Source organism: Oncorhynchus tshawytscha, linkage group LG01 (assembly GCF_018296145.1).
Source record: "Oncorhynchus tshawytscha isolate Ot180627B linkage group LG01, Otsh_v2.0, whole genome shotgun sequence".
Classification (NCBI taxonomy): Eukaryota; Metazoa; Chordata; class Actinopteri; order Salmoniformes; family Salmonidae; genus Oncorhynchus; species Oncorhynchus tshawytscha.
Genome location: NC_056429.1, coordinates 11,973,548 through 11,998,710, shown reverse-complemented (window position 1 = coordinate 11,998,710; position 25,163 = coordinate 11,973,548). Strand labels below are relative to the sequence as shown.

Sequence of the window (25,163 nt, the reverse complement as noted above, 5' to 3'; positions counted from 1 at the left end):
TGGACTCTTTGGTTTATGACGTAATCCTATCAGAATTTTGCAAATTCTAGCAACAGCCCTAGCAACAGAAGCTACAGTAGAACTCATCAAATCTCATTGTGACGCTGGAGGGGGACACTTTTTAGCAGGGGGACACTGTTTAGCATGACAGGCCCTTATAGACAGGTGTGTGCCTTTCCAAATCATTTGAATTTACCACAGGTGTACTCCAATCAAGTTGTAGAAACATCTCAAGGATCATCAATGGAAACACAACGCACGTGTGCTCAATTTCGAGTCTCATAGCAAAGAGTCTGCATACTTATGTAAATAAAGTATTTTTGTTTTTTATTTTGAATAAATTTGCAAACATTTCTAAAAACCTACTTTCGCTTTGTCATTATGAGGTATCATGTGTAGATTGGCGAGGAAAATATGTATTTAATCAATTTTATATTAAGTCTGTAACGTAACAAAATGTGGAAAAAGTCAAGGGGCCTGATTACTTTCCGAATGCACCGTATGTAAACAGAAGCAGCAAGAACCTTTTGGCAAAATCATGTTAGGTTAAGTTATGGGTGGAACATCCCTTTTAAAGACAGGCGTTAAAGGCATGTTCCTCTCAAAATACAAAGTAACAGGATTTTTCCGCTTACCTTGACTGAAATGGATTGGGAAATTCTCCATTAGATCCTTATGCAGTGAATTTCAATAAATATGTTGGATGGACAGAATTATAGTGAAATTGAACACCCCAAACCTGGTGACAAACCATCTCATCCATTTGACCTTTGATCTTTGCTCTCACTTCATTCATTTAATAATTTAGCTCCAAATTGTATCACTTTATACAGCACAGTTCAAACATGTAATGTCAGAAACGTGATGCTGTTCTCCTGTCACCTGATGGAACATTGGCTTTCACTGAATGGTTCTCACTTCTGAAATGTTAATGAGGAGTTTCCACTGCCTTTTCATACCCTCTCCTCAGTGCCTGGACTACAAAACTGGACTGCAAACATTACTGGGTCCTTTGATTAACAGACAGGTGAAGTGGGTAAGGTGTGAATTAATTAGATGCCATGGTTGCAGCCATGATATGTGCGTTGCCCAGTGACGCCCATAGGGCTAATCTGTCTGCATATGTCCCTAAAAGTACTGATGGCGTTTTCCTCTTTAATTATTAAACTTCTGAAGCAGCTTTAAGCCATTGAGAAAAATATTAGTGAGGTTATGTTTGTGTGTGTGTGTGTGTGTGTGTGTGTGTGCATTTGTGGTAGTGTTTCTGGGTCATGCATGTCAATTTACTTTACTTTTGCTTTTAAGTTAAAGATACACCAAAGACTTGTAGTTGCTAATAATTCACACAATCCTTAGTTTTAGGCTAATAACAGCTTTAGGCTTTCACAAGCTCCACATTTGATAAACAGACCATGCTTGGTTGATTGGCAAGGTGCTAGAATCAATTCTTTATCTCTGCCCCCTGAAAATGCTTTCTTGCCCACACATGACCATAGTTCATGGACACAGACCTACTCTCTCCCAAACAAAAGGCCTCATTGACCAGTAGGCCACGTGCATTTAGCATGCGTAAAAACTGAAATAGATGACTAAGCTAAAGAGAGACCTCTGCAAAAAGGATCTTGAAAATGCCTACTAGACACAAGCAACCAACAATCCACTCAGAAAGAAGCTGACGTGATTGTGAAACGTAGCCTGATCCCTGCTTTTCAGATTCATCCCTCTTTGCGGTGGAACTGGCCAAATTTCATGTTAGGGGTAGCTTTCAAACAGGGCCACTGGCAGGGAGGGTATCATATGATATCTTTCTCTGCTACCCTACATACAGTATCAGGTCTGCACATTCTGCAGAGAGGCAACAAGGTCTAGACTCTAAATTGTATTCTAATCCTTCTCTCTCTCTGTCTGTGTCTGTCTGTCTGTCTCTCTCTCTCGCTCTGTCTCTCTTTCGTGTGTGCCTCTAATCCTGCTGTCTAGCTGCAGTGTGTGTGTGTGTGTGTGTGTATAATCCTGCTGTGTCTGTGTGTATGTGTGCATCTATAATCTGGCTGTGTGTTTAGGCACAGTGTACTTTAATCCTCCTCCTAATGTGGGCATCCGTGCACATGAGGGTGTGTGTATGCGTGTACAATATATGTTGGTTTACGTCACCTTGAGTCACAGCAGTAGTGAGGTGATATGGGGCCTTGATCAGGGGATACTTGATCTCTTAATTGGGGTTGATGAGAGGCGGGACTCTAGAACAAAGGGATGGGAAAGTGGTGGGGGTAGGGTATGGAATCAACACGTCCTCACTGCTCGCTAAGGTCCTTGAGGCAATAGCTAACCGAATGACTAGTGGGTGGAGAAGGGTTGGGTTGGGTGAGGGGACACAGGTTTAGTGGTTTGCTCCACAAGCATTAGCGCCCTAGTGCCACAGTCCCAGAGCATAGTATACCTCACAGGCAAAGGCTGAGCCACTGCCACGCAGCAGCCCCTGGATGGATATGCGTGCCTATTTATAGCTAATCCTGTTTCAGCGAGGTCGTGCTCTCTACCTTCCCTGAGACGGAGCAATTGGAGTTAAGTGCCGCTCGCGTGCTGTCGTCGTCCGAGAGGAGGCTGGCAAAGGATGCAGCTAGGAAGCAGACAGAGCTCCATTCCTGTTTGTGACCGTTGATGGACAGATTGTCAGGGCTCTTCTGGGATATTTCTGACATGGCTGCTTCTCTTCACCTCTGCACACAAGTCCTGCCCCGCTGACGGCCATATCTGTGACTCACCTGTAAGTGACTCCGCCTTGACTTAATATAAACATATATCATATCAAATCAATATGAACAGTCATTTGTGGGCTCTAGGGGGTTTTATTGGAGCTCATTAGATTTGCAGTTCATTTTATTAGGATTACAACAACAAAACATGTTAGTGAAAATAGGATCATTTGCATGACCAGATGTGACTGCTCTTTGGATTTAGAATGTAATTTTTTAAAGCTATACCAATGGTTTATTTATCCTTAATTTATGATTTGATCTGACACACACACACACACACACACACACACAAACACAGTGTGGTAGCAACACATATGTTATCAAGACATTCTCTAAGTATGCATTTACAAGGTGAAAGGTTAATGTGTGCGACCATATTAAGATTAAGCATCTTAATACTGGAACAAATATGACATGGTTTAAAACGTTGCCATACGGTGGGTCTACACACAATACTGTATACAAGCATTTGGGTGTCTGGCTAGTCGGTATTAGCAGTGCCTTCAGAAAGTATCCACACCCCTTTACATTACTAGTGCTTCCAGTGAATTTTACAGAATTTAAAATATAATCTTTTTCACCCTGGCTAATCAATCTCTCCTGTATAGCTGAGTGGCATTGAAGCTCATGCCGGATGGCTTTTATTCAGTCAAAGCCCATGTCAGGGCTAACTGTATGTAGCCATTATCAATGCCATAATATTGTCCGACACTACGAATATGGAGTTTTTGACTCCGTCCCGCCCCTCTGGAAACTTCTTTCTCAAAATCTAAGGATCTGAATCCCGTTCTGTTTATGTCATATTTTACACACACATTCACGTTTCTCTCTTTGCTCAACCTCTTCTGAACCCTCAACCAATTTGATCAATATGATAATGTAGCCTATGTCTCTGCCTCATATCTCAACAGCTGTGATATGAATGAACCTTCCAAAAATATATATGAAGGCTACAACCTTCTCTATTTGTTGTAACGGATTGTGCTGTAGCACTAGCATGTTGCAGTCTACACATTGCATTGGTGCAAAACAATTAGCATTTTGTGTAAAGATATTATCTTTATAGTTACGCTGCCATATAGCAAGCAGTCTGCCTCCTGTTTAGCCAATGTGAGAAAATAACATGAAATCGCTATTGACTTATCTTTCTGTGTTTTGCTTGTTTGATATGCTGTGTAGGCTGCATATACAGTGCCTTCAGAAAGTATTCACATCCCCTGACTTTTTCCACATTTTCTTCTGTTACAGCCCGAATGTAAAATTTATACAATTTTTTTTTTGTCACTGGCTTACAAACAATACCCCATAATGTCGAAGTGGAATTATGTTTACAAATTACACTGAACAAAAATATTATTTTTTGTATTTATTTGACCTTTTTATTTAACTAGGCAGGTCAGTGAAGAACAAATTCTTATTTTCAATGATGGCCTAGGAACAGTGGGTTAACTGCCTTGTTCAGGGACAGAGCAACAGATTTTTACCATGTCAGCTGTGGGATTTGATCTTGGAACCTTACAGTTACTAGTCCAATGCTCTAACCACTAGGCTACCTGCCACCTCAAATATATAAACACAACATGCAACAATTTCAAAGATTTTACTGAGTTACAGTTTATATAAGGAAATCAGTCAATTGAAATTAATTCATCAGCCACTAATCTGTGGATTTCACATGACTGGGAATACAGATATGCATTTGTTGGTCACTGAGCCCTTAAAAAAAAGGTAGGGGCGTGGATCCAAAAAACAGTCAGAATTTGGTGTGACCACCATTTGCCTCATGCAGTGCAACACATCTCCTTCTCATAGAGTTGATCAGGCTGTTGTTTGTGTCCTGTGGAATGTTGTCCCACTCCTCTTCAATGGCTGTCGAAGTTGCTGGATATTGGCAGGAACTGTAACACTGTTGTTGATCCAGAGCATCCCAAACAGGCTCACTGAGTGACATATCTGATGTGTATGCAGTCCATGGAAGATCTGGGACATTTTCAGCTTCCAGGAATTGTGTACAGATCCTTGCAACATGGGGCCATGCATTATCATGCTGAAACATGAGGTGATGGCGGCAGATGAATGGTATGACAATGGGCCTCAGGTATCTCTGTGCATTCAAATTTCAATTAAAATGCAATTGTGTTCGTTGCTCGTAGCTTATGCCTCCGCATACCATAACCGCACCGCCACCATGGGGCAGTCTGTTTACATCTGCAAATGGCTCGCCTACGCACAATGCTATACAGTGTCTGCCATCGGCCCCGTACAGTTGAAACTGGGATTAATTTGTGAAGAGCACACCTCTCCACCATGCCAGTGGCCATCGAAGGTGAGCATTTGCCCACAGACGTTGGTTACGATGCTGAACTGCAGTCAGGTCAAGACCCTGGTGAGGATGACAAGCACGCAGATGAGCTTCCCTGAGACGGTTTCTGACCGTTTATGCAGAAATTCTCCGGTTGTGCAAACCCACGGTTTCATCAGCTGTCTGGGTGGTTGGTCTCAGACGATCCTGCAGATGAAGATGTGGAGGTCCAGGGCTGGCATGGTTACCTGTGGTCTGCGGTTGTGAGGCCGGTTGGACGTACTGCCACATTCTCTAAAATGACATTGGAGGTGGCTCATGGTAGAGAAATTAACATTCAATTCTACAGCAACAGCTCTGGTGGACATTCCTGCAGTCAGCATGCCAACAACCCGCTCCCCCAAAACTTGAGACATCTGTGGCATTGTGCTGTGTGTCAAAACTGCCAAAGGTGCTTCTACAAAGTATTAACTCAGGGGTGGGAATACTTATGTTAAGGAGATATTACTGTATTTAATTTTCAAGAAACATGTTTTCACTTTGTCATTATGGGGTGTTGTGTGTAGATGTGTAAGAAACTATTGATTTAAATACATTTAGCATTCAGGCTGTAACACATCAAATAAGTCATAATAATGGAATAAGTCAAGGGGTATGGATACTTTCTGAAGGCACTGTTTCTTGCCTAAGTAGCTGCATGTAACTCCGCTCCTGAAAAAAGAACATGAACTTGCTAGACAATCTGTTTGTGTCGTGCTTATGTTTGCAATAACTTATTGTTACAACACACAAAGAACTTAGTTTTTGAACGGTTCTGTGTACAAGCGGCAGCGGAGTCACGGAGCAGCATCTGAAAGGAGGTAGGCTAGTGGATCCCACATGCGCAGAAATCTCAGTATTTTTAGCAACAGCAAGAAAGACCACCCCCACAACATTTCTGTTTTGTGCCTAAGAAGTTTTTCCTGATTATTGTGCTTGGTGAGCCAGGACATCATCAAAAGTCTTCCAGATGAGAGGCAACCCTGGATTAATTTACACTAACTACACACTGGTTTCCATGATACGAAACATTGTTTCCATGTAACCCAATGTTTTTTTCTACGTAATGTAATATCAAAACATTTCCATTTGATGACGTATCATCCTGGGAATTGTTGTGTTTCTAGTAGTGAAGTCATAAAGTACAGAAGAGAAATGCATATACAGGGGCACACGGACAGAGAAGGCTGGAGAGAGAACCCCGTCCAAAGGGGTGATGTGTGAGCTTAAGTGGTTAGCACGGCCACTAGACCAGACTGCGGCACAATGATTTCTAATAGCTTTCAGATTGTCTGTTGTTATAGTATTGATGGCATCAGTGGAGAGGGAAAGCTGTCCAAATTAATGTCTGTGCACGCATGCACAGACACACACACATTTGTTTCTCCAGCCTCCATTTAGCATTAAGACAAATATAATTGATGAGAGAGTCATTGTTTGTTTGTGCTTCCCTTACCAAGGTCTAGTTTGCCTTTACAAGGTATTTAAATAGTTTCCATCGTCACTGAGATTCACAGTGCATAAGTGTTATGGATGTAAGAGAAACGCATGCACACTCATCATCAGGGTCATGTGCTAGTTTTGTTCTGTTGAAATGCAACTAAATCCATGCATGGCTAGTGTAATGATGCATGCTTTCGCTTTCTGGTGGCAGTGTGTGAAATCAGACAGAAAATGGATAAGGCGCATGTACATTGACAGAGATCCTGGAGAAAGGCCCAACTGATATAAAGGTCCTGACATTAAAGAGCTGAATGCTTCCGGACAAAATATATCTCAGGTCGACGCGCTGTCTCCTGTCATTTTTATGAAATATTTAATTTAATTTTAATTTTATTTATTCATATTCATGCCATGTTTTCACATGACAGGGGTAAAGATGAAAGATAGTACTTCCAGATGTTGTGTACAACTTTCAGACAATCAGCCACCCTAGCACGATAGTGGAAAATTGTGTTTTATTAAGAAGGTACACACATTTTCCCAGGTTTTCTAGGCCTGCTCGCCATTAAAGCTAGTTTAGGAGCAAACCGACGCCAGAATGAAGGGTATTTTATGTAACTGTTCAGCTGGGCAGATCACGTCCAGACGATAGTGGATCCGTCAAAAGATGGGTAAATAGCGACAAATAGCAGCTGTCCAGGCTGAGTAGGAAGTTCAGTCTACCTGGAAAGATTTCACTCAAGGAAAGAGTACAAAGTGATACCATGCCTTACTCATGAGCTAAACCTCAACTGATTTCAGTAGAAGCATAAATATCCATTATCATTCCTTTAGACATTATAATATCTAAAAGTTCCACTCTTGTGTTTAACCTGTGGATATTTAATGTATTAATCAGCCCCGCAGTCCCAGCAAAACATGGTACATGCCCTGGTTGTGATTATAATAAATTCATCAAATTGAAATCTTCCTTTAGGGCAACAACTGTGCCCCAAGCTGCAATTTTTCAGATGTAATACCACAGGCAAAGTAGACCTGGCCTTACAGTGGTAAAAACAAAGGGGGTGGCGTTGTCTTCACTTTTCCACAGTGTGTCTCCCATTCACAGTGTTAGTGGCTCTCTCAGGAACAGCAAACAGTGGCTGCTGAGCGCACCAATGCCACAGATTGTCTAATTAGATTAAGCCAGAGGCTTTCCTGAGATAATCATTGAGCGAGCCTTTTTCCTCGAATGAAGCCTGTGTCGGTAGAGAGTCTGCTCGCTGAAGGTCAAACCAAAATTTTCGAAGGAAAATCTGCAATTTGTACATGTCCCCGAGAAGGTTAACTATCTGGATAACCTCGAGAAGTGCCGGAAGAGCTTCCTTTGGGGATAATGGGGGTGTTTCTGGAGTTCTGTGAAAGACACTGCCTTCTCTAACCGGACTGGTGGTATTACAAGAATATACCTCCTGTTGATATGAGGATAAGAAAAGGGGGATTTCTAGTAAGTACAAACTCCAATATTAGTTCATGTAGAAACAATTTCTAAAATCAATAGTTAGTGTCAATATGAAATGTTGTACAGAAATGTGTGTCATGTCCCTTTTAATAATGCTCCAGTTGGTTCTGCTGGTGTCTGCTACCATTGTAAGGTATTGTCCAGGGTCACTGGTTAGCTGTGCTTCATGGGGTTATACTTCTTATTGCTCCATGGGGTAGAATTAAGAGTCATGTATTGCAATGGTGATTTTTACCTGCTCATACTTTCTGGTGTTTGAGTTGAGGCCTGATAATCTTGTCTCCTTCCATCACAGACACTGTCTGTTCAGCCCTAATTAGAATCCAAGACTTTCTCGACCTCTGAATCGACTCCATGGATCGATGTCTTCAGGCTTCACAATTTTCACCGCAAGGCACACCCACCGTGTTTGTAATTAGTTGCACCTTGTGTGTTATTATTAGCCCTACTAGGCCTAGATATGTCAGTAAGGATGAGCATATGGGTCTTCAACATCTATTTGTCCTTTGACCTTAGAAAGAGTTCAGTTTTTTCTACAGTTTCTCTCCTAATTTCATGGGATTTTTCAAGTGAAGTACACTTTGCCTAAAGCTAATCATTCTAGGGCCAACATTTGTTATGTAGCTGAACTAATTTTAGTATTTCATGTCTTAAATGGACTTGGCAGATATTCCCTTCCCAGCTCCCTGGGCCTCATGTTAAAGCCATCTGTCACCTTGTGTACTAGCCAGTGGGTCTGAGTTTCAGGTGGGCTCGCCCCTAACATAACTCTCACTTCAAGTTCACTGAGCCAAAAACTATTAATTGATTGACTCAGTTGGGATGTCTAGAGCTATAACCGTTAGAGACAATAATTTCCTCATCATTTCAGGAGAATGATAACTCTGGTGATTCGATTGTATTGTAGTTTACAGCATTGACCTGGAATACAAAGATACATTGGATAACAATGTAACATTTAGAAAACAATGGTCATGTCTTTGTTGAATTATGGGTGAATTCTACCTCGTAGCTTTTGCACACAGAGGCTCTGCAGAAGCTTGGCATAAACGTTGCCTAAGATCTCCAAATATTTACTTTAAGGCAGATGTTCGCTATTCCTGTTGCTGTTAGCTTTGTGTTTGCTACCCAAGATATGGAGTAGTAGCAGGTAGCAGTTTGGTTTACAATTTAGAAAGTAAACCTAATTCTAATTATTCCTCTTTGGAAAGCATTGCAGAGAATTAAAATTTCAGTGTACTTCTGGAATTGAAAATGGAATCTACCCCAACCCTGGCAGACAGTTAGACAATATCAACAGGAGTATCAGCGTACATAATTGGTGAGGTTCAATGTTATTCTTCATTAATGTGGCAAAAGAACAGCATTTCGCCATATGCAGTATCCAGTTTGTCAAAATGAAAGACCTTAGACAAAAAAGGGAAAACCTTTTACTCAATTTTTTTTTTTTTTTTTTCAGATGTAGCCTTGTGGAGGACTTCAGCCAACACCAACAGCCAAGATGAGAGAGTGGGCTTACAGGAATCAAATTAAAATGTCAGTCTTCTTATCCAAGTCACGCTCCATGGAGTCAAGCAACGTACATCCCTGAGAAATAACAGCAGTTCATGGAAAATACCGGATTTTGCCTCTGAAGATTTGACTTGCCTTTTTTGGGAAAGCCTCTCTCCACCAGTCTTGAGCTATAGAGGAGACATGGCCAGCAACTCGTTCCGTGAGTCGAAGCGTGGTAGACATGCACAGGCCAACCATGATGTTGGAGATTTCAACTGCTCGCTCAAGGAGCTGCGCTCCCTCATGGAACTCAGGGGACCTGAGGGAATAACTAGAATCCAAGAATGTTATGGAGATGTCCAAGGACTCTGTACCAGACTGAAAACATCACCTATTGATGGTAAATATGCTGCTGACCATCCTTGCTTTGTGTCTTTTTGTTCTCTTTTCAGGTCTGGTTCCTGATATACCAATACTCCTATTGCTCATCAGGGCTTAACTCCAATGCAGTGAATTGTAATTTAAGAAAAACCCTCATTTTAGAAATGGATGCATTTAACTAATGAGTTGAATTCTAATTAATCTGGTTGATTCTGAAATTAAATTGACTTCAACCTGACCGATAATAAAAGTTCATGGTTACATTTTGAATACAATAAGAATTCTAGCATCTACAACAGCAAAGTAGAATGATTATAGATACTGCATTGATTCCATTGGAGTTGTCATGAGTTACTCCTGCTACACTAATCTCAAGACATGCATGCCTTTTAGCACAATGTCTTGTTGAGTTGATTGTATTGAGGGAAACTGGTGTGGGCTTTGAGTGGAAGGCACTCCGCAGGGCCCGGCTGTCACTTCTCTACACTTGGGGATAACTCACACTTTTCACACAGTTTGGCTGCTTCAGGGGACAGATGTCAAAGTGTGTTCATGTGGTTTGGATATGTAAGACTCATTGACAGACTGGACTTGTCTTGTGTTGGTATCAATGAGAGGTATGACTGGACTTCGAAATGGAGAATTAAGTAAAAAACTATTATGAATAGTGTGGCCTGCATAATATTCATACAATAATTTGAAAACATTTATAAGCTTTTAAAATGATTACAACTAATACAAAAATATACAGTATAATTTATAAAGCATTTAAATATGCATTGATATACATTTACTAGCAATATACACTACCGTTCAAAAGTTTGGGGTCACTTAGAAATGTCCTTGTTTTCCATAAAAACATACATTAAATGAGTTGCAAAATTAATAGGAAATACAGTCAAGAAGTTGAGAAGGTTATAAATAATGATTTTCAATTTAAATAATAATTGTGTCCTTCAAATTTTTGCTGTCGTCAAAGAATCCTCAATTTGTAGCAATTACAGCCTTGCAGACCTTTGGCATTCTATATGTCAATTGGTTGAGGTAGACTTCACCCCATGCTTCCTGAAGCACCTCCCACAAGTTGGATTGGCTTGATGGGCACTTCTTACGTACCATACGGTCAATCTGCTCCCACAACAGCTCAATAGGGTTGAGATCCGGTGACTGTGCTGGCCACTCCATTATAGACAGAATACCAGCTGACTGCGTCTTCATTAAATAGTTATTGCATAGTTTGGAGCTGAAATTTGGGTGATTGTCCTTTTGTAGGAGGGCTCCAATTAACCATAATTGGCTCCAATTAACCATAATCCACAGGGTATGGCATGGCAAAATGGAGTGACAGTCTTCCTTCTTCAAGATCCCTTTTACCATGTACAAATCTCCCACTTTACCAACACCAAAGCACCCCCAGACCATCACATTGCCTCCACCATGCTTGACCGATGGCGTCAAGCACCCCTCCAGCATCTTTACATTTTTTTCTGCGTCTCACGAATGTTCTTCTTTGTGATCTGAACACCTTAAACTTAGATTCTTCTGTCCCCATAACACTTTTTTTCAGCCTTCCTCTGTCCAGTGTCTGTGTTCTTTTGCCTATCTTAATCTTTTCTTTTTATTGGCCAGTCTGAGATGTGGCTTTTTCTTTGCAACTCTACCTAGCATCCCGGAGTCACCGCTTCACTGTTGACGTTGAGACTGGTGTTTTGCGGGTACTATTTAATGAAGCTGCCAGTTGAGGACTTGTGAGGCGTCTGTTTCTCAAACTAGACACTCTAATGTACTTGTACTGTTGCTCAGTTGTGCACCGGGGCCTCCGACTCCTCTTTCTATTCTGGTTAGAGCCAGTTTGCTCTGTTCTGTGAAGGGGATAGTACACAGCGTTGTACGAGATCTTAAGTTTTTTGGCAATTTCTCGTATGGAATAGCCTTCATTTCTCAGAACAAGAATAGACTGATGAGTTTCAGAAGAAAGTTCTTTGTTTCTGACCATTTTGAGCCTGTAATCGAACCCACAAATGCTGATGTTCCAGATACTCAACTAGTCTAAAGAAGGCCAGTTTTATTGCTTCTTTAATCAGCACAACAGTTTTCAGCTGTGCTAACATAATTGCAAAAGGGTTTTCTAATGATCAATTAGCTAATCCAAGTTGATCATTTGAAAAGGCTAACACAACGTGCTATTGGAACACAGGAGTGATGGTTGCTGATAATGGGCCTATGTACGGCTATGTAGATATTCCATTAAAAATCTGCCATTTCCAGCTACAATAGTCATTTACAACATTAACAATATCTACACTGTATTTCTGGTCAATTTGATGTTATTTTAAAATGGACCAAAAATGTGCTTTTCTTTCAAAAACAAGGACATTTCTAAGTGACACCAAACTTTTGAAAGGTAGTGTTTATTGGCTTATTCATATATATTTTTCCCCAGTTGAAGGCTGATGGGAAAGACAGATTTTGTTGGAACAGAAAACAGCTTCAAATCCATATGTGGATGGATTGATGTGATGTTAAATATTGTTTGGCTGACACATTAGCCATAAACCTTTTTCCAGTTTGATATACTTGTGCTGATGCTCTACTCTGCTCCTATCTGCTCACACAGAATACAGAGGCCACTTTGTGACACACCTAGACTACTACTTCCCTGTTGTGCTTCTGCGTAAACACTTTGATGACCTTTGTTGAACTCATAGGGAATTATATTTAGAATGTGATTCCGGATAACAGAAAAAATGTACAATGCTCCCTCCCTGTTTAAGATTGTATTATAATTTTTTAGAATACACTTTTTTTTCTGCAAATTCATGTGTTAAACATCAATTTTGCAACAACCGATGGTTCTCCCGATCACTGCAGGTTGTGATACACAGGTTCGATCCCGGGCTGTATGTAGTGACGCCGTCTTAGACCGCTACGCCACTCAGGAGACCCTTACTTTATTGTTTACAGAACATTAGGGTCTGAATGATCATTAAACCAAAGCCACACCCTTTCTTTAACAGGATTCACCCTATGACCACCCCTTCCCCCAACATTAGCTTAGCAAATTACCTTAAGATATATTTCCATCCAAAGTTTTGCCAGCTTTGTTGACCTTGACAGTAGCCTGTGGACCAGGAGAAATGTGACTCACTCTTGGGTTTGTATACATACATAGGTACAGCCACTATATGCTGATATTAGCATGTATGATAACAAAATAAAAAAGAGAGTTTAACTCTAAAGTATTTGTATTTTAATCAGCTTCAATTTCTTATACTATCACCTCCATATCCCATAATTTGTTCCCATCCCATAATGGGTATGTTGATTTATGTTTTTAAGAATAAAAAAGGGAGCTGAAATACAGTGTACAGTCGTGGCCAAAAGTTTTGAGAATGACACAAATATTAATTTTCACAAAGTCTGCTGCCTCAGTTTGTTTGGCAATTTGCATATACTCCAGTAAGTTATGAAGAGGGATCAGATGAATTACAATGAATTGCAAAGTCCCTCTTTGGCATGCAAATGAACTGAATCCCACAAAAACATTTCCACTGCATTTCAGCTCTGCCACCATGTCAGTGATTCTCTCGTTAACACAAGTGTGAGGGTTGACAAGTACAAGGCTGGAGATCACTCTGTCATGCTGATTGAGTTTGAATGACAGACTGGAAGCTTCAAAAGGAGGGTGGTGCTTGGAATCATTGTTCTTCCTCTGTCAATCATGGTTACCTGCAAGGAAACATGTGCCATCATCATTGCTTTGCACAAAAAGTGCTTCACAGGCAAGGATATTGCTGCCAGTAAGATTGCACCTAAATCAACCATTTATCGGATCATCAAGAACTTCAAGGAGAGTGGTTCAATTGTTGTGAAGAAGGCTTCAGGGCGCCCAAGAAAGTCCAGCAAGCGCCAGGACTGTCTCCTAAAGTTGATTCAGCTGCGGGATCGGGGCACCACCAGTACAGAGCTTGCTCAGGAATGGCAGCAGGCAGGTGTAAGTGCATCTGCACGCACAGTGAGGCAAAGACTTTTGGAGGATGGCCTGGTGTCAAGAAGGGCAGCAAAGAAGCCACTTCTCTACAGGAAAAACATCAGGGAGAGACTTATATTCTGCTAAAGGTACAGGGATTGGACTGCTGAGGACTGGGGTAAAGTAATTTTCTCTGATGAATCCCATTTCCGATTGTTTAGGGCATCCGGAAAAAAGCTTGTCCGGAGAAGACAAGGTGAGCGCTACCACCAGTCCTGTGTCATGCCAACAGTAAAGCATCCTGAGACCATTCATGTGTGGGGTTGCTTCTCAGCCAAGGGAGTGGGCTCACTCACAATTTTGCCTAAGAACACAGCCATGAATTAAAGAATGGTACCAACACATCCTCCTTGAGCAACTTCTCGCTATTTTGGGTCCATGGCCAGGAAACTCCCCAGACCTTAATCCCATTGAGAATTTATGGTCAATCCTCAAGACGTGGGTGGACAAACAAAACCCCACAAATTCTGACAAACTCCAAGTATTGATTATGCAAGAATGGGCTGCCATCAGTCAGGATGTGTCCCAGAAGTTAATTGACAGCATGCCAGGGCGGATTGCAGAGGTCTTGAAAAAGAAGGGTCAACACTGCAAATATTGACTCTCTTTGCATCAACTTCATGTAATTGTTAATAAAAGCCTTTGACACTTATGAAATGCTTGGAATTATACTTCAGTATTCCATAGTAACATCTGACAAAAATATCTAAAGACACTGAAGCAGCAAACTTTGTGAAAATTGATATTTATGTCATTCTCAACTTTTGGCCACGACTGTACACTTGACCTGCACACCTGCTATTATTATGGGAGCAATAGCTGCACACCTGCTATTAATATGGCATTGGTTGAAGCTAAATGTTAAATTCAAATCTCCCTACCATCACATCTAAGCCAATATGTCACCAATATTGATGAAAATTCGCAAATCAACACACTCCCTGCCTCTCGTCATGAGCTGTCCGGCCTTTACCGGAAGCCACATACCAGAATTTTAACAGGGTCATTAGCATCACCTCAAATTCTAGACATCGGATTAAAACGAGACTAATGCATCCATAATGTGACCATTGGATTTAAGAAATGTTGGATTGACTGAGTTTGTAGGTGTAATGTTTTTTTTAAATGTATAATTTATTGCTCTTACGTGCTAATTTCTGTCCATTTAGAACCAACGATGTGCTACCTTTTTTGTAGTATTTCTGACAATGCTAACATCCTTTTCAAGCAAAGTCCAATGTTCCAATACCGGGTCCAGTGACTCAGTTGCTCGGCAAAAACACAGCGGCTGCTGCAACATAAGAAGTGGTTGACAAAAAACCTAGGCTACTGAAGATGGCTAGCTATATGGTGGTTAATCAATTATTAGCTAGCTTGATAATATTACCTGGCTAACATAAGCTAACGTTAGCTTGCTTGTACAAAGTCCAGCAGCTAGCCTCTATAGCCAAGTTAGTTAACACCAGTCAGCTGAAAGCTAGCTAGCCAATGAACAGGCAAAGAAGGGTAACTAGCTATATTTTTTAATGGTAGGTTTTTACGCAAATAATAATTTAGCTAACTAGCTAGAGCCAGACAACAACAGCTGACATTGACACAGAAGCTAGGTAATAATAGCTAGCTCAGATCCAAATGCCAGTCCTACATTTTTCCACAAAACATAGCTAGCTGGCTTGCTAGCTAGGTATAGTACATCAGTTCAAAACCCACACCAAACTTTGCGGAAATTGTCATGCTGCTGCCTTACAATGCATGCAATGGGCTTTTGCAACACAACCTAGCTACTCTATAGTCCAAGCTACAGTAAGAGCTAGCCATATTTCACTGAGACAGGACAACAACTCAAACTGTAGCTGAGAAAGAAAATGCACATGTATACAGTGTGGTTGTGCAAATGCATGCTTGCCAGTTCTGAACATTCAGATTCAATTCCAGTATACTCCTTCTCCTGTCTTGGCATTTTAATCCAAATGTGAGATGACCAACATTGTCAAACTAACAACTCTGCCATTTGATTGTATTTACAGCTTTGATCTGGATGCTGTACTTGCCCTTTATGTGGGCACAAATTCCTCCATGGTTCGTTGGACAAAGCCTATGGGGAAATGAATGGAATTTTGCAGCGTTTTTGGATAATCGCCAAAAATAAGGTCTGTGGTAAACGCAGGCTTAGAAGATCTTATATGTTTTGTTCTATGAGATCATCTTCACCAGCTAACGTAACTTTTTGTAAATGTTGAAGCATTTATGCTATAAAAAAAGCACATAAAGCACATGAAGGCTTCATAATTTATAAAGGTGTCATGTTAACTGATTGATATTATCTCATAGAACAAAACGTGTTAAAATCAGACCTTATTTATGTGGTTTATCCCAAAACCCTATTCTTTCCCCATTCATTTTTCACATATGGATGGCTGAACAAACCATAGGTAACTAATTTCCGGGTTTTAGGACTACAAGCTGGCTAACTGTGGCTAACTCTATTCCAGTGGTGCATCGTGCTAGGGGTAGGGGGCAGGGGGCTAATGCCCCTCCAAACCCGGATTATACCTCTGCATACCTCTGCCGTGCTTTAGGCTAGAACTAAACTGTAGTTTCTATGGCTGAGTGATACAACCTTCAAAAGTCACTGACCAGCAACCCTTGCAGTTATCCAAAGACACCACCTGTGGCATTAAGGGACAGACTTTTTGGCAGAGGCAAAATTAAAGGTTACAAAAGCACTGGCAATGACAGACTTCTGGTTCCCCCTAAGAAGTCTGCCTTTGCATGTAGAAATGTTGTATAATGCCCTTTAAAATAAGAAATGCCTACTCCACCCATGCTCTACCAAGGTTTTCCAGTACACCGCTTTGACCTACTACAGTAGCTATGTTGGTCTATTGTACTTCAAACAATGTGTATGCAGGTTGCATAGGATTCAAACCTTCTCAAACACCCTAATACATACTCTTCAGAGGAATAATGGACTTTACAGTGTCCTGTTATTAAAATAATGTGTATGTAAAAATGTATATATATACAGTACCAGTCCAAAGTTTAGACACACCTACTCATTCATGGGTTTTTCTTTATTTGTACTTTTTTTTTACATTGTAGAATATTAGTGAAAACATCAAAGCAATGAAATAACACACATGGAATGATGTAGTAACTGAAAAAGTGTTAAACAAATCAAAATATATTTTATATTTGAGATTCTTAAAAGTAGTCACCCTTTGTCTCGATGACAGTTAATTTGTGGCATTTATTTCCATCTTAATGCATTTGAGCCAATCCGTTGTGTTGTGACAAGGTAGGGGTGGTATACAGACGATAGCCCTATTTGGTAAAAGAGCAAGTCCATATTATGACAAGAAAAGCTCAAATAAGCAAAGAGAAACGACAGTCCATAATTACTTTAAGACATGAAGGTCAGTCAATACAGAAAATGTCAAGAACTTTGAAAGTTTCTTCAAGTGCAGTTGCAAAAACCATTCAGGGCTATGATGAAACTGGCTCTCATGAGGACCGCCACAGGGAAGAAAGATCCAGAGTTACCTCTGCTGCAGAGGATAAGTTCATTAGAGTTAACAGCCTCAGAAATTGCAGCCCAAATAAATGCTTCACAGAGTTCAAGTAACAGACACACCTCAACATCATCTGTCGAGACTGCGAGAATCAGGCCTTCATGGTTGATTTGCTGCAAAGAAACCACTACTAAAGGACACCAACAATAATAAGAAACGTGCTTGGCCCAAGAAACACGAGCAATGGATATTACACAGGTGGAAATTTGTCCTTTGGTCTGATGAGCCCAAATGTGCGGTGTGGGTGAATGGATGATCTCCGCATATGTGGTTCCCACCGTGAAGCATGGAGGAGGAGGTGTGATGTTGTGGGGGTGCTTTGCTGGTGACACTGCTAGTGATTTATTTAGAATTCAAGGCACACTTAATCAGCATGGCTACCACAGCATTCTACAGCGATACGCCATCCCATCTGGTTTGCGCTTAGTGGGACTATCCTTTGTTTTTCAACAGGACAATGACCCAACACACCTCCAGGCTGTGTAAGGGCTATTTGACCACGAAGGTAATGACATATGTAATGAACTGCCTATCGATCAGCACAGCAATTGATTAAACAGGACCATGTTTGCAAATCAAGTGTTTCTGAGCTTTTGTCAATATTACACAGGTAAGCTAACAGTTACAGAAATCAGGCATGCAGACAGGCTGTATAGACCTCTATATACAGTGCCTTCATAAAGTATTCACACCCCTTGACTTATTCCACATTTTGTTGTGTTACAGCCTGAATTCAAAATTGATTTTTAAAAAAAATTCTCACCCATCTACAAATAATACCCCATAATTATACAGTGACAACATGTTTTTAGATTTTTATTCAAATTCATTGAGAATTAAATACAGAAATATCCCATTTACATAAGTATTCACACCCCTGAGTCAATACCCTGTAGAAGCACCTTTGGCGGCGATTACAGCTTTGAGTCATTTAGTTATGTCTGTATCAGCTTTGTACATCTGGATTTGGGGATTTTCTCCCATACTTCTTTGCAGATTTTCTCAAGCTATGTTAAGATAATGGGGAGCGGCGGTGAACAGCAAGGATTTGCCTGTATTTGGCTCCATTAATTGTTCCTTCTATCCTTACCAGTCTCCCAGTCCCTGCTGCTGTTTAAGGATCCCCATAGCATGATGCTGCCACCACCATGCTTTATGGTAGGGATGGTGTTAGACGGGTGATGAGCTGTGCCTGAGATATTTCTGTATTTCATTATCAATACATTTTCAAAAATGTCTAATGCATGTTTTCACTTTGTCATTATGGGCTATTGTGTGTACAGTGGCTTGCGGAAGTATTCACCTCCCTTGGCATTTTTCCTATTTTGTTGCCTTACAACCTGGAATAAAATGTTTTTTTTGGGGGGGTTGAATAATTTGATTTACACATCTTTGAAGATGCAAAATATTGTTTCTTGTGAAACAAACAAGAAATAAGACAAAAAAAAACAGAAGACTTGAGTGTGCATATCTATTCACCCCCCCCCTAAAGTCAATACTTTGTATAGCAATCTATTGCAGCAATTACAGCTGCAAGTCTCTTGGGGTATGTCTTTATAAGCTTGGCACATCTAGCCATTGGGATTTTTGCCCATTCTTCAAGGCAGCGCCTTCAAGTTGGATGGGTTCCGCTAGTGTACAGCAATCTTTAAGTCATACCACAGATTCTCAATTGGATTGAGTTCTGGGCTTTGACTAGGCCATTCCATATCATTTAAATGTTTCCCCTTAAACCACTTTAAGGGGTTTTAGCAGTATGCTTAGGGTCATTGTCCTGCTGGAAGGTGAACCTCCGTCCCAGTCTCAAATCTCTGGAAGGCTGAAACAGGTTTCCCTCAAGTATTTCCCTGTATTTAACGCCATCCATCATTCCTTCACTTCTGACCAGTTTCCCAGTCCCTGGTGTTCTTCGGGTGATGAGAGGTGTTGGGTTTGCACCAGACATAGCGTTTTCCTTGATGGCCAAAAAGCTCAATTTTAGTCTCAACTGACCAGAGTACCTTCTTCCATACGTTTGGGGAGTCTCCCACATGCCGTTTACCGTACACCAAACACGCTTGTTTTTTTTCTTCAAGCAGTGGCTTTTTTCTGGCCACTCTTCCATAAATCCCAGCTAAGTGGACCTATGGACAGATACTCCAATCTTCAATCTCCTCTGTGGAGCTTTGCAGCGCCTTCCGGGTTATCTTTGGTCTCTTTGTTGCCTCTGATTAATGCCATCCTTGCCTGGTCCGTGAGTTTTGGTGCGCGGCCCTCTCTTGACAGGTTTGTTGTGGTGCCATATTCTTTTCATTTTTAATAATGGATTTAATGGTGCTCTGTGGGATGTTCAAAGTTTCAGATATTTTTTTATAACCCAATCCTGATCTGGACTTCTCCACAACTTTGTCCTTGAACTGTTTGGAGAGCTCCTTGGTCTTCATGGTGCCACTTGCTTGGTGGTGCCACTTGCTTAGTGGTGTTCCAGAATCTGACGCCTTTCAGAACAGGTGTGTGTATATATACTGAGATCATGTGACAGATCATGTGACACTTAGTTTGTACACAGGTGGACTTTATTTAACTAATTATGTGACTTCTGAAGGTAATTGGTTTCACAAGATCTTATTTAGGGGCTTCATAGCAAAGGGATGAATACATATGCACGTATCACTTTTCCGTTTCTTATTTTTTAGAATTTTTTGAAACAAGTTTAATTTTTTCATTTCACTTCAACAATTTGGAATATTTTGTGTATGTCCATTACATGAAATACAAATAAAAATCTATTGAAATTACAGGTTGTAATGCAACGAAATAGGAAAAAAGGGGGGTGAATACTTTTGCAAGGCACTGTAGATCGGTGATAAAAACAAAGTATCATTTTAGCCATTTTGAATTCAGGCTGTAACGCAACATCATGTGGAATAGGTCAAAGGGTATGAATACTTTCAGAAGGCACTGCATGAATAAATGTGTCCAACACACCACCACCTGCTGTTATGTTGGGCACATACTGACCAAATAAAGATGTTATGAAATATTTTTTTCTCAAATACATGTTTTGCTAAAGTAACGTTGAATGAAATAGAGTCAAAACAGCTCACTCAATCAAGCATGATGGTCTTGTAAGTATAAAATTAAACTTAATTTCGTATAATTAAAAAAAGTTTGAAAAGGTAGTGGAATGGAGTATGTAGTGTAGTGTGTAGTGTGTAGTGTGTAAAGAATCTAATACAAATCACATTATTGTGTGATCACCTCTTCTTCTAAGAGTATGAATTAGGCTGATTTGCGAAGGTTTGAATCCTAATCAACCTGCCTACACATTGTTTGAAGTGCAATAGACCAACATGGGCTACTGTAGTAGGGCAAAGCTGTGTACTAGAAAACCTTGGTCGAGCATGGGTGGAGTTGGCATTGTGGTCCTCATGTGAATTTCCTTTCTGTTTTGGCTTCACACCAATGTCTGCATCTCACTTAAAACAATTTTTGTTTCTAATAGGTATAGGTGTTTTGGAGCCCAAGTTCCTTGGTGTTCCATGAGGACAGGGCTTTCCATGCAGTGTCACATTCTGTCCTTTGACATTTGCCAGGCATTATTTATTCATTCACAATGGCCTTCTCATGCACACTCAATAAACAACTTTAGCATTTTGTCGTCATGCACCATTTCTGACCCACCAACTGAGACATGATTGACATACATAGAGCATTAAAATGTCACACGCAGCTTGACTACATAGGAAAATCCATTCGACCGACACATAAAGATGCACTGCTGCGCCACTGCAATATAACTCAATGGCGACCTGTGGGTGCAGATTGATTTACCTTGTGTAATCTCCCTCACCTTAAACGCCCGAGCATGGCAGTTGATTGCTTGGTTCAGGACTAATCTCTCATGCTTGTGTAACATTTTTATTGCTCCTTTTTGTTCATTTTTGAAAGATGTGGCAGCTCAAAGCCTGTATGTCTAGCATTATTCAGTGATAGGTTGAAGCAGAACCGCAGGTGCTTTTCCCCTGAGTTGGATTCTAACCTTTAAGTGTCAGAAGAAGCTAAATTGCTTTGAGGGAATAAGCATACAAACTCAACTGAGGTCAGAGAAGGCCTAGGCTGCTCTCGATGCAGGCTGCCTGGAGTCACACAAGCAGCCATTTGACCCATACTGCAGTGATAACGATAGAGTCATCCGCTCTCCAGGGGGAATTCAAGATAGGTCATGCCTCATAATATTAGTTCAAAGTAGGGTGATATGGCGTAAAAATCATATTTCTGTTTTTTTTCTCAATCCCATGGGTGATTCATGATCTTGTTTTTCTTTTCTCAAATTACAATTAAACCTCAAGGCACTGCATTTCAAACAGTCAGCAATAATCTAATGAATTCAGGGCTTGTAATATTATACCTAGGCTTAATATAATCCTTCCAACACCATAGGACCCACTAAAGATTTTGTTAACTATTTTATCAAAATAGTTTAACCAGCTAATTTCGCAATAATCACTGATTTGGCATTCAAGTTTGTCTATGAAATGCCCCTTTTGTCAAAATAAATACCAGAACCATGCACAATGCACATCCCCACTAAAAATGACCAACTTCTTGTAACAAGCATTATAGAAAATTTAACACAGGTCTCATAAACAACCTTTCAAGCACAAGCTCACATTGTAGTGTTTCTTTCATCACACCATGTCACGTTGGCCATAAGACATACGCCCCCGCCCCTCTTCTTACCAGAAAGATGTTTGTTTCTGTCGGCGCGATGCGTGGAGAAACCCGCTGGCTGCACCGCTTCGGATTGCGGAGAATTCTCTTCGATTATAATCACAGCCGTATATATCCACCCCCAAGCAGACACATCGATGGCTCTGAACGAACTTTATTTAACTCTCTGCAAACTGGAAACGATTTATCCGGAGGCTGCATTCATTGTAGCCGGGGATTTTAACAAGGCTAATCTGAAAACAAGACTCCCTAAATTTTATCAGCATATCGATTGCGCAACCAGGGGTGGAAAGACCCTGGATCATTGTTACTCTAACTTCCGCGACGCATATAAGGCCCTGCCCCGCCCCCTTTCGGAAAAGCTGACCACGACTCCATTTTGTTGATCCCTGCCTACAGACAGAAACTAAAACAAGAAGCTCCCACGCTGAGGTCTGTCCAACGCTGACTACACACTCCAAGACTGCTTCCATCACGTGGACTGGGAGATGTTTCATATTGCGTCAGACAACAACATTGACGAATACGCTGATACGGTGTGCGAGTTCATTAGAACGTGCGTTGAAGATGTCGTTCCCATAGCAACGATTAAAACATTCCCTAACCAGAAACCGTGGATTGATGGCAGCATTCGTGTGAAACTGAAGGCACGAACCACTGCTTTTAATCAGGGCAAGGTGTCTGGTAACATGGCTGAATACAAACAGTGCAGCTATTCCCTCCGCAAGGCTATCAAACAAGCTAAGCGCCAGTACAGAGACAAAGTAGAATCTCAATTCAACGGCTCAGACACAAGAGGTATGTGGCAGGGTCTACAGTCAATCACGGACTACAGGAAGAAACCCAGCCCAGTCACGGACCAGGATGTCTTGCTCCCAGGCAGACTAAATAACTTTTTGCCCGCTTTGAGGACAATACAGTGCCACTGACACGGCCTGCAACGGAAACATGCGGTCTCTCCTTCACTGCAGCCGAAGTGAGTAAGACATTTAAACGTGTTAACCCTCGCAAGGCTGCAGGCCCAGACGGCATCCCCAGCCGCGCCCTCAGAGCATGCGCAGACCAGCTGGCCGGTGTGTTTACGGACATATTCAATCAATCCCTATACCAGTCTGCTGTTCCCACATGCTTCAAGAGGGCCACCATTGTTCCTGTTCCCAAGAAAGCTAAGGTAACTGAGCTAAACGACTACCGCCCCGTAGCACTCACATCCGTCATCATGAAGTGCTTTGAGAGACTAGTCAAGGACCATATCACCTCCACCCTACCTGACACCCTTGACCCACTCCAATTTGCTTACCGCCCAAATAGGTCCACAGACGATGCAATCTCAACCACACTGCACACTGCCCTAACCCATCTGTACAAGAGGAATACCTATGTGAGAATGCTGTTCATCGACTACAGCTCGGCATTCAACACCATAGTACCCTCCAAGCTCGTCATCAAGCTCGAGACCCTGGGTCTCGACCCCGCCCTGTGCAACTGGGTACTGGACTTCCTGACGGGCCGCCCCCAGGTGGTGAGGGTAGGCAACAACATCTCCTCCCCGCTGATCCTCAACACTGGGGCCCCACAAGGGTGCGTTCTGAGCCCTCTCCTGTACTCCCTGTTCACCCACGACTGCGTGGCCATGCACGCCTCCAACTCAATCATCAAGTTTGCGGACGACACAACAGTGGTAGGCTTGATTACCAACAACGACGAGACGGCCTACAGGGAGGAGGTGAGGGCCCTCGGAGTGTGGTGTCAGGAAAATAACCTCACACTCAACGTCAACAAAACTAAGGAGATGATTGTGGACTTCAGGAAACAGCAGAGGGAACACCCCCATCCACATCGATGGAACAGTAGTGGAGAGGGTAGCAAGTTTTAAGTTCCTCGGCATACACATCACAGACAAACTGAATTGGTCCACTCACACAGACAGCATCGTGAGGAAGGCGCAGCAGCGCCTCTTCAACCTCAGGAGGCTGAAGAAATTCGGCTTGTCACCAAAAGCACTCACAAACTTCTACAGATGCACAATCGAGAGCATCCTGGCGGGCTGTATCACCGCCTGGTATGGCAACTGCACCGCCCTCAACCGTAAGGCTCTCCAGAGGGTAGTGAGGTCTGCACAACGCATCACCGGGGCAAACTACCTGCCCTCCAGGACACCTACACCACCCGATGCTACAGGAAGGCCATAAAGATCATCAAGGACATCAACCACCCGAGCCACTGCCTGTTCACCCCGCTGCCATCCAGAAGGCGAGGTCAGTACAGGTGCATCAAAGCTGGGACCGAGAGACTGAAAAACAGCTTCTATCTCAAGGCCATCAGACTGTTAAACAGCCACCACTAACATTGAGTGGCTACTGCCAACACACTGTCAATGACACTGACTCTACTCCAGCCACTTTAATCATGGGAATCGATGGGAAATGATGTAAATATATCACTAGCCACTTTAAACAATGCTACCTTATATAATGTTACTTACCCTACATTGTTCATCTCATATGCATACGTTGATACTGTACTCTATATCATCGACTGCATCCTTATGTAATACATGTATCACTAGCCACTTTAACTATGCCACTTGGTTTACATACTTATCTCATATGTATATACTGTACTCGATATCATCTACTGTATCTTGCCTATGCTGCTCTGTACCATCACTCATTCATATATCCTTATGTACATATTCTTTATCCCCTTACACTGTGTATGACAGTAGTTTTTTTTGGAATTGTTAGTTAGATTACTTGCTCGTTATTACTGCATTGTCGGAACTAGAAGCACAAGCATTTCGCTACACTCGCATTAACATCTGCTAACCATGTGTATGTGACAAATAAAATTTGATTTGATTTGATTTGATTTAGTGAGTAACCAGATAAATATTTATATTTTAAGTCTAGCCAACTTGGATCTATTTACT

General features: G+C 41.5%; 1 protein-coding gene across 3 annotated transcripts in view; it reads left to right on the top strand.

Moving 5' to 3' along the window:
- The window catches only part of LOC112217841 (plasma membrane calcium-transporting ATPase 1-like), a 51,748-nt gene that overhangs the window by 6,003 nt on the left and 20,582 nt on the right, over positions 1–25,163 (top strand). Inside the window, exons 1-2 of one of the 3 annotated variants that reach the window (XM_024378534.2) lie at positions 2,393–2,764; positions 9,501–9,935. In XM_024378534.2, the coding sequence (XP_024234302.1) occupies positions 9,737–9,935 (199 nt within the window). In that variant the 5' untranslated portion in view covers positions 2,393–2,764; positions 9,501–9,736. Of the gene's footprint in view, positions 1–2,392; positions 2,765–7,748; positions 8,027–9,500; positions 9,936–25,163 lie in introns of those variants that run through there. The other 2 variants (XM_024378602.2, XM_024378464.2) reach the window with 2 other exon arrangements.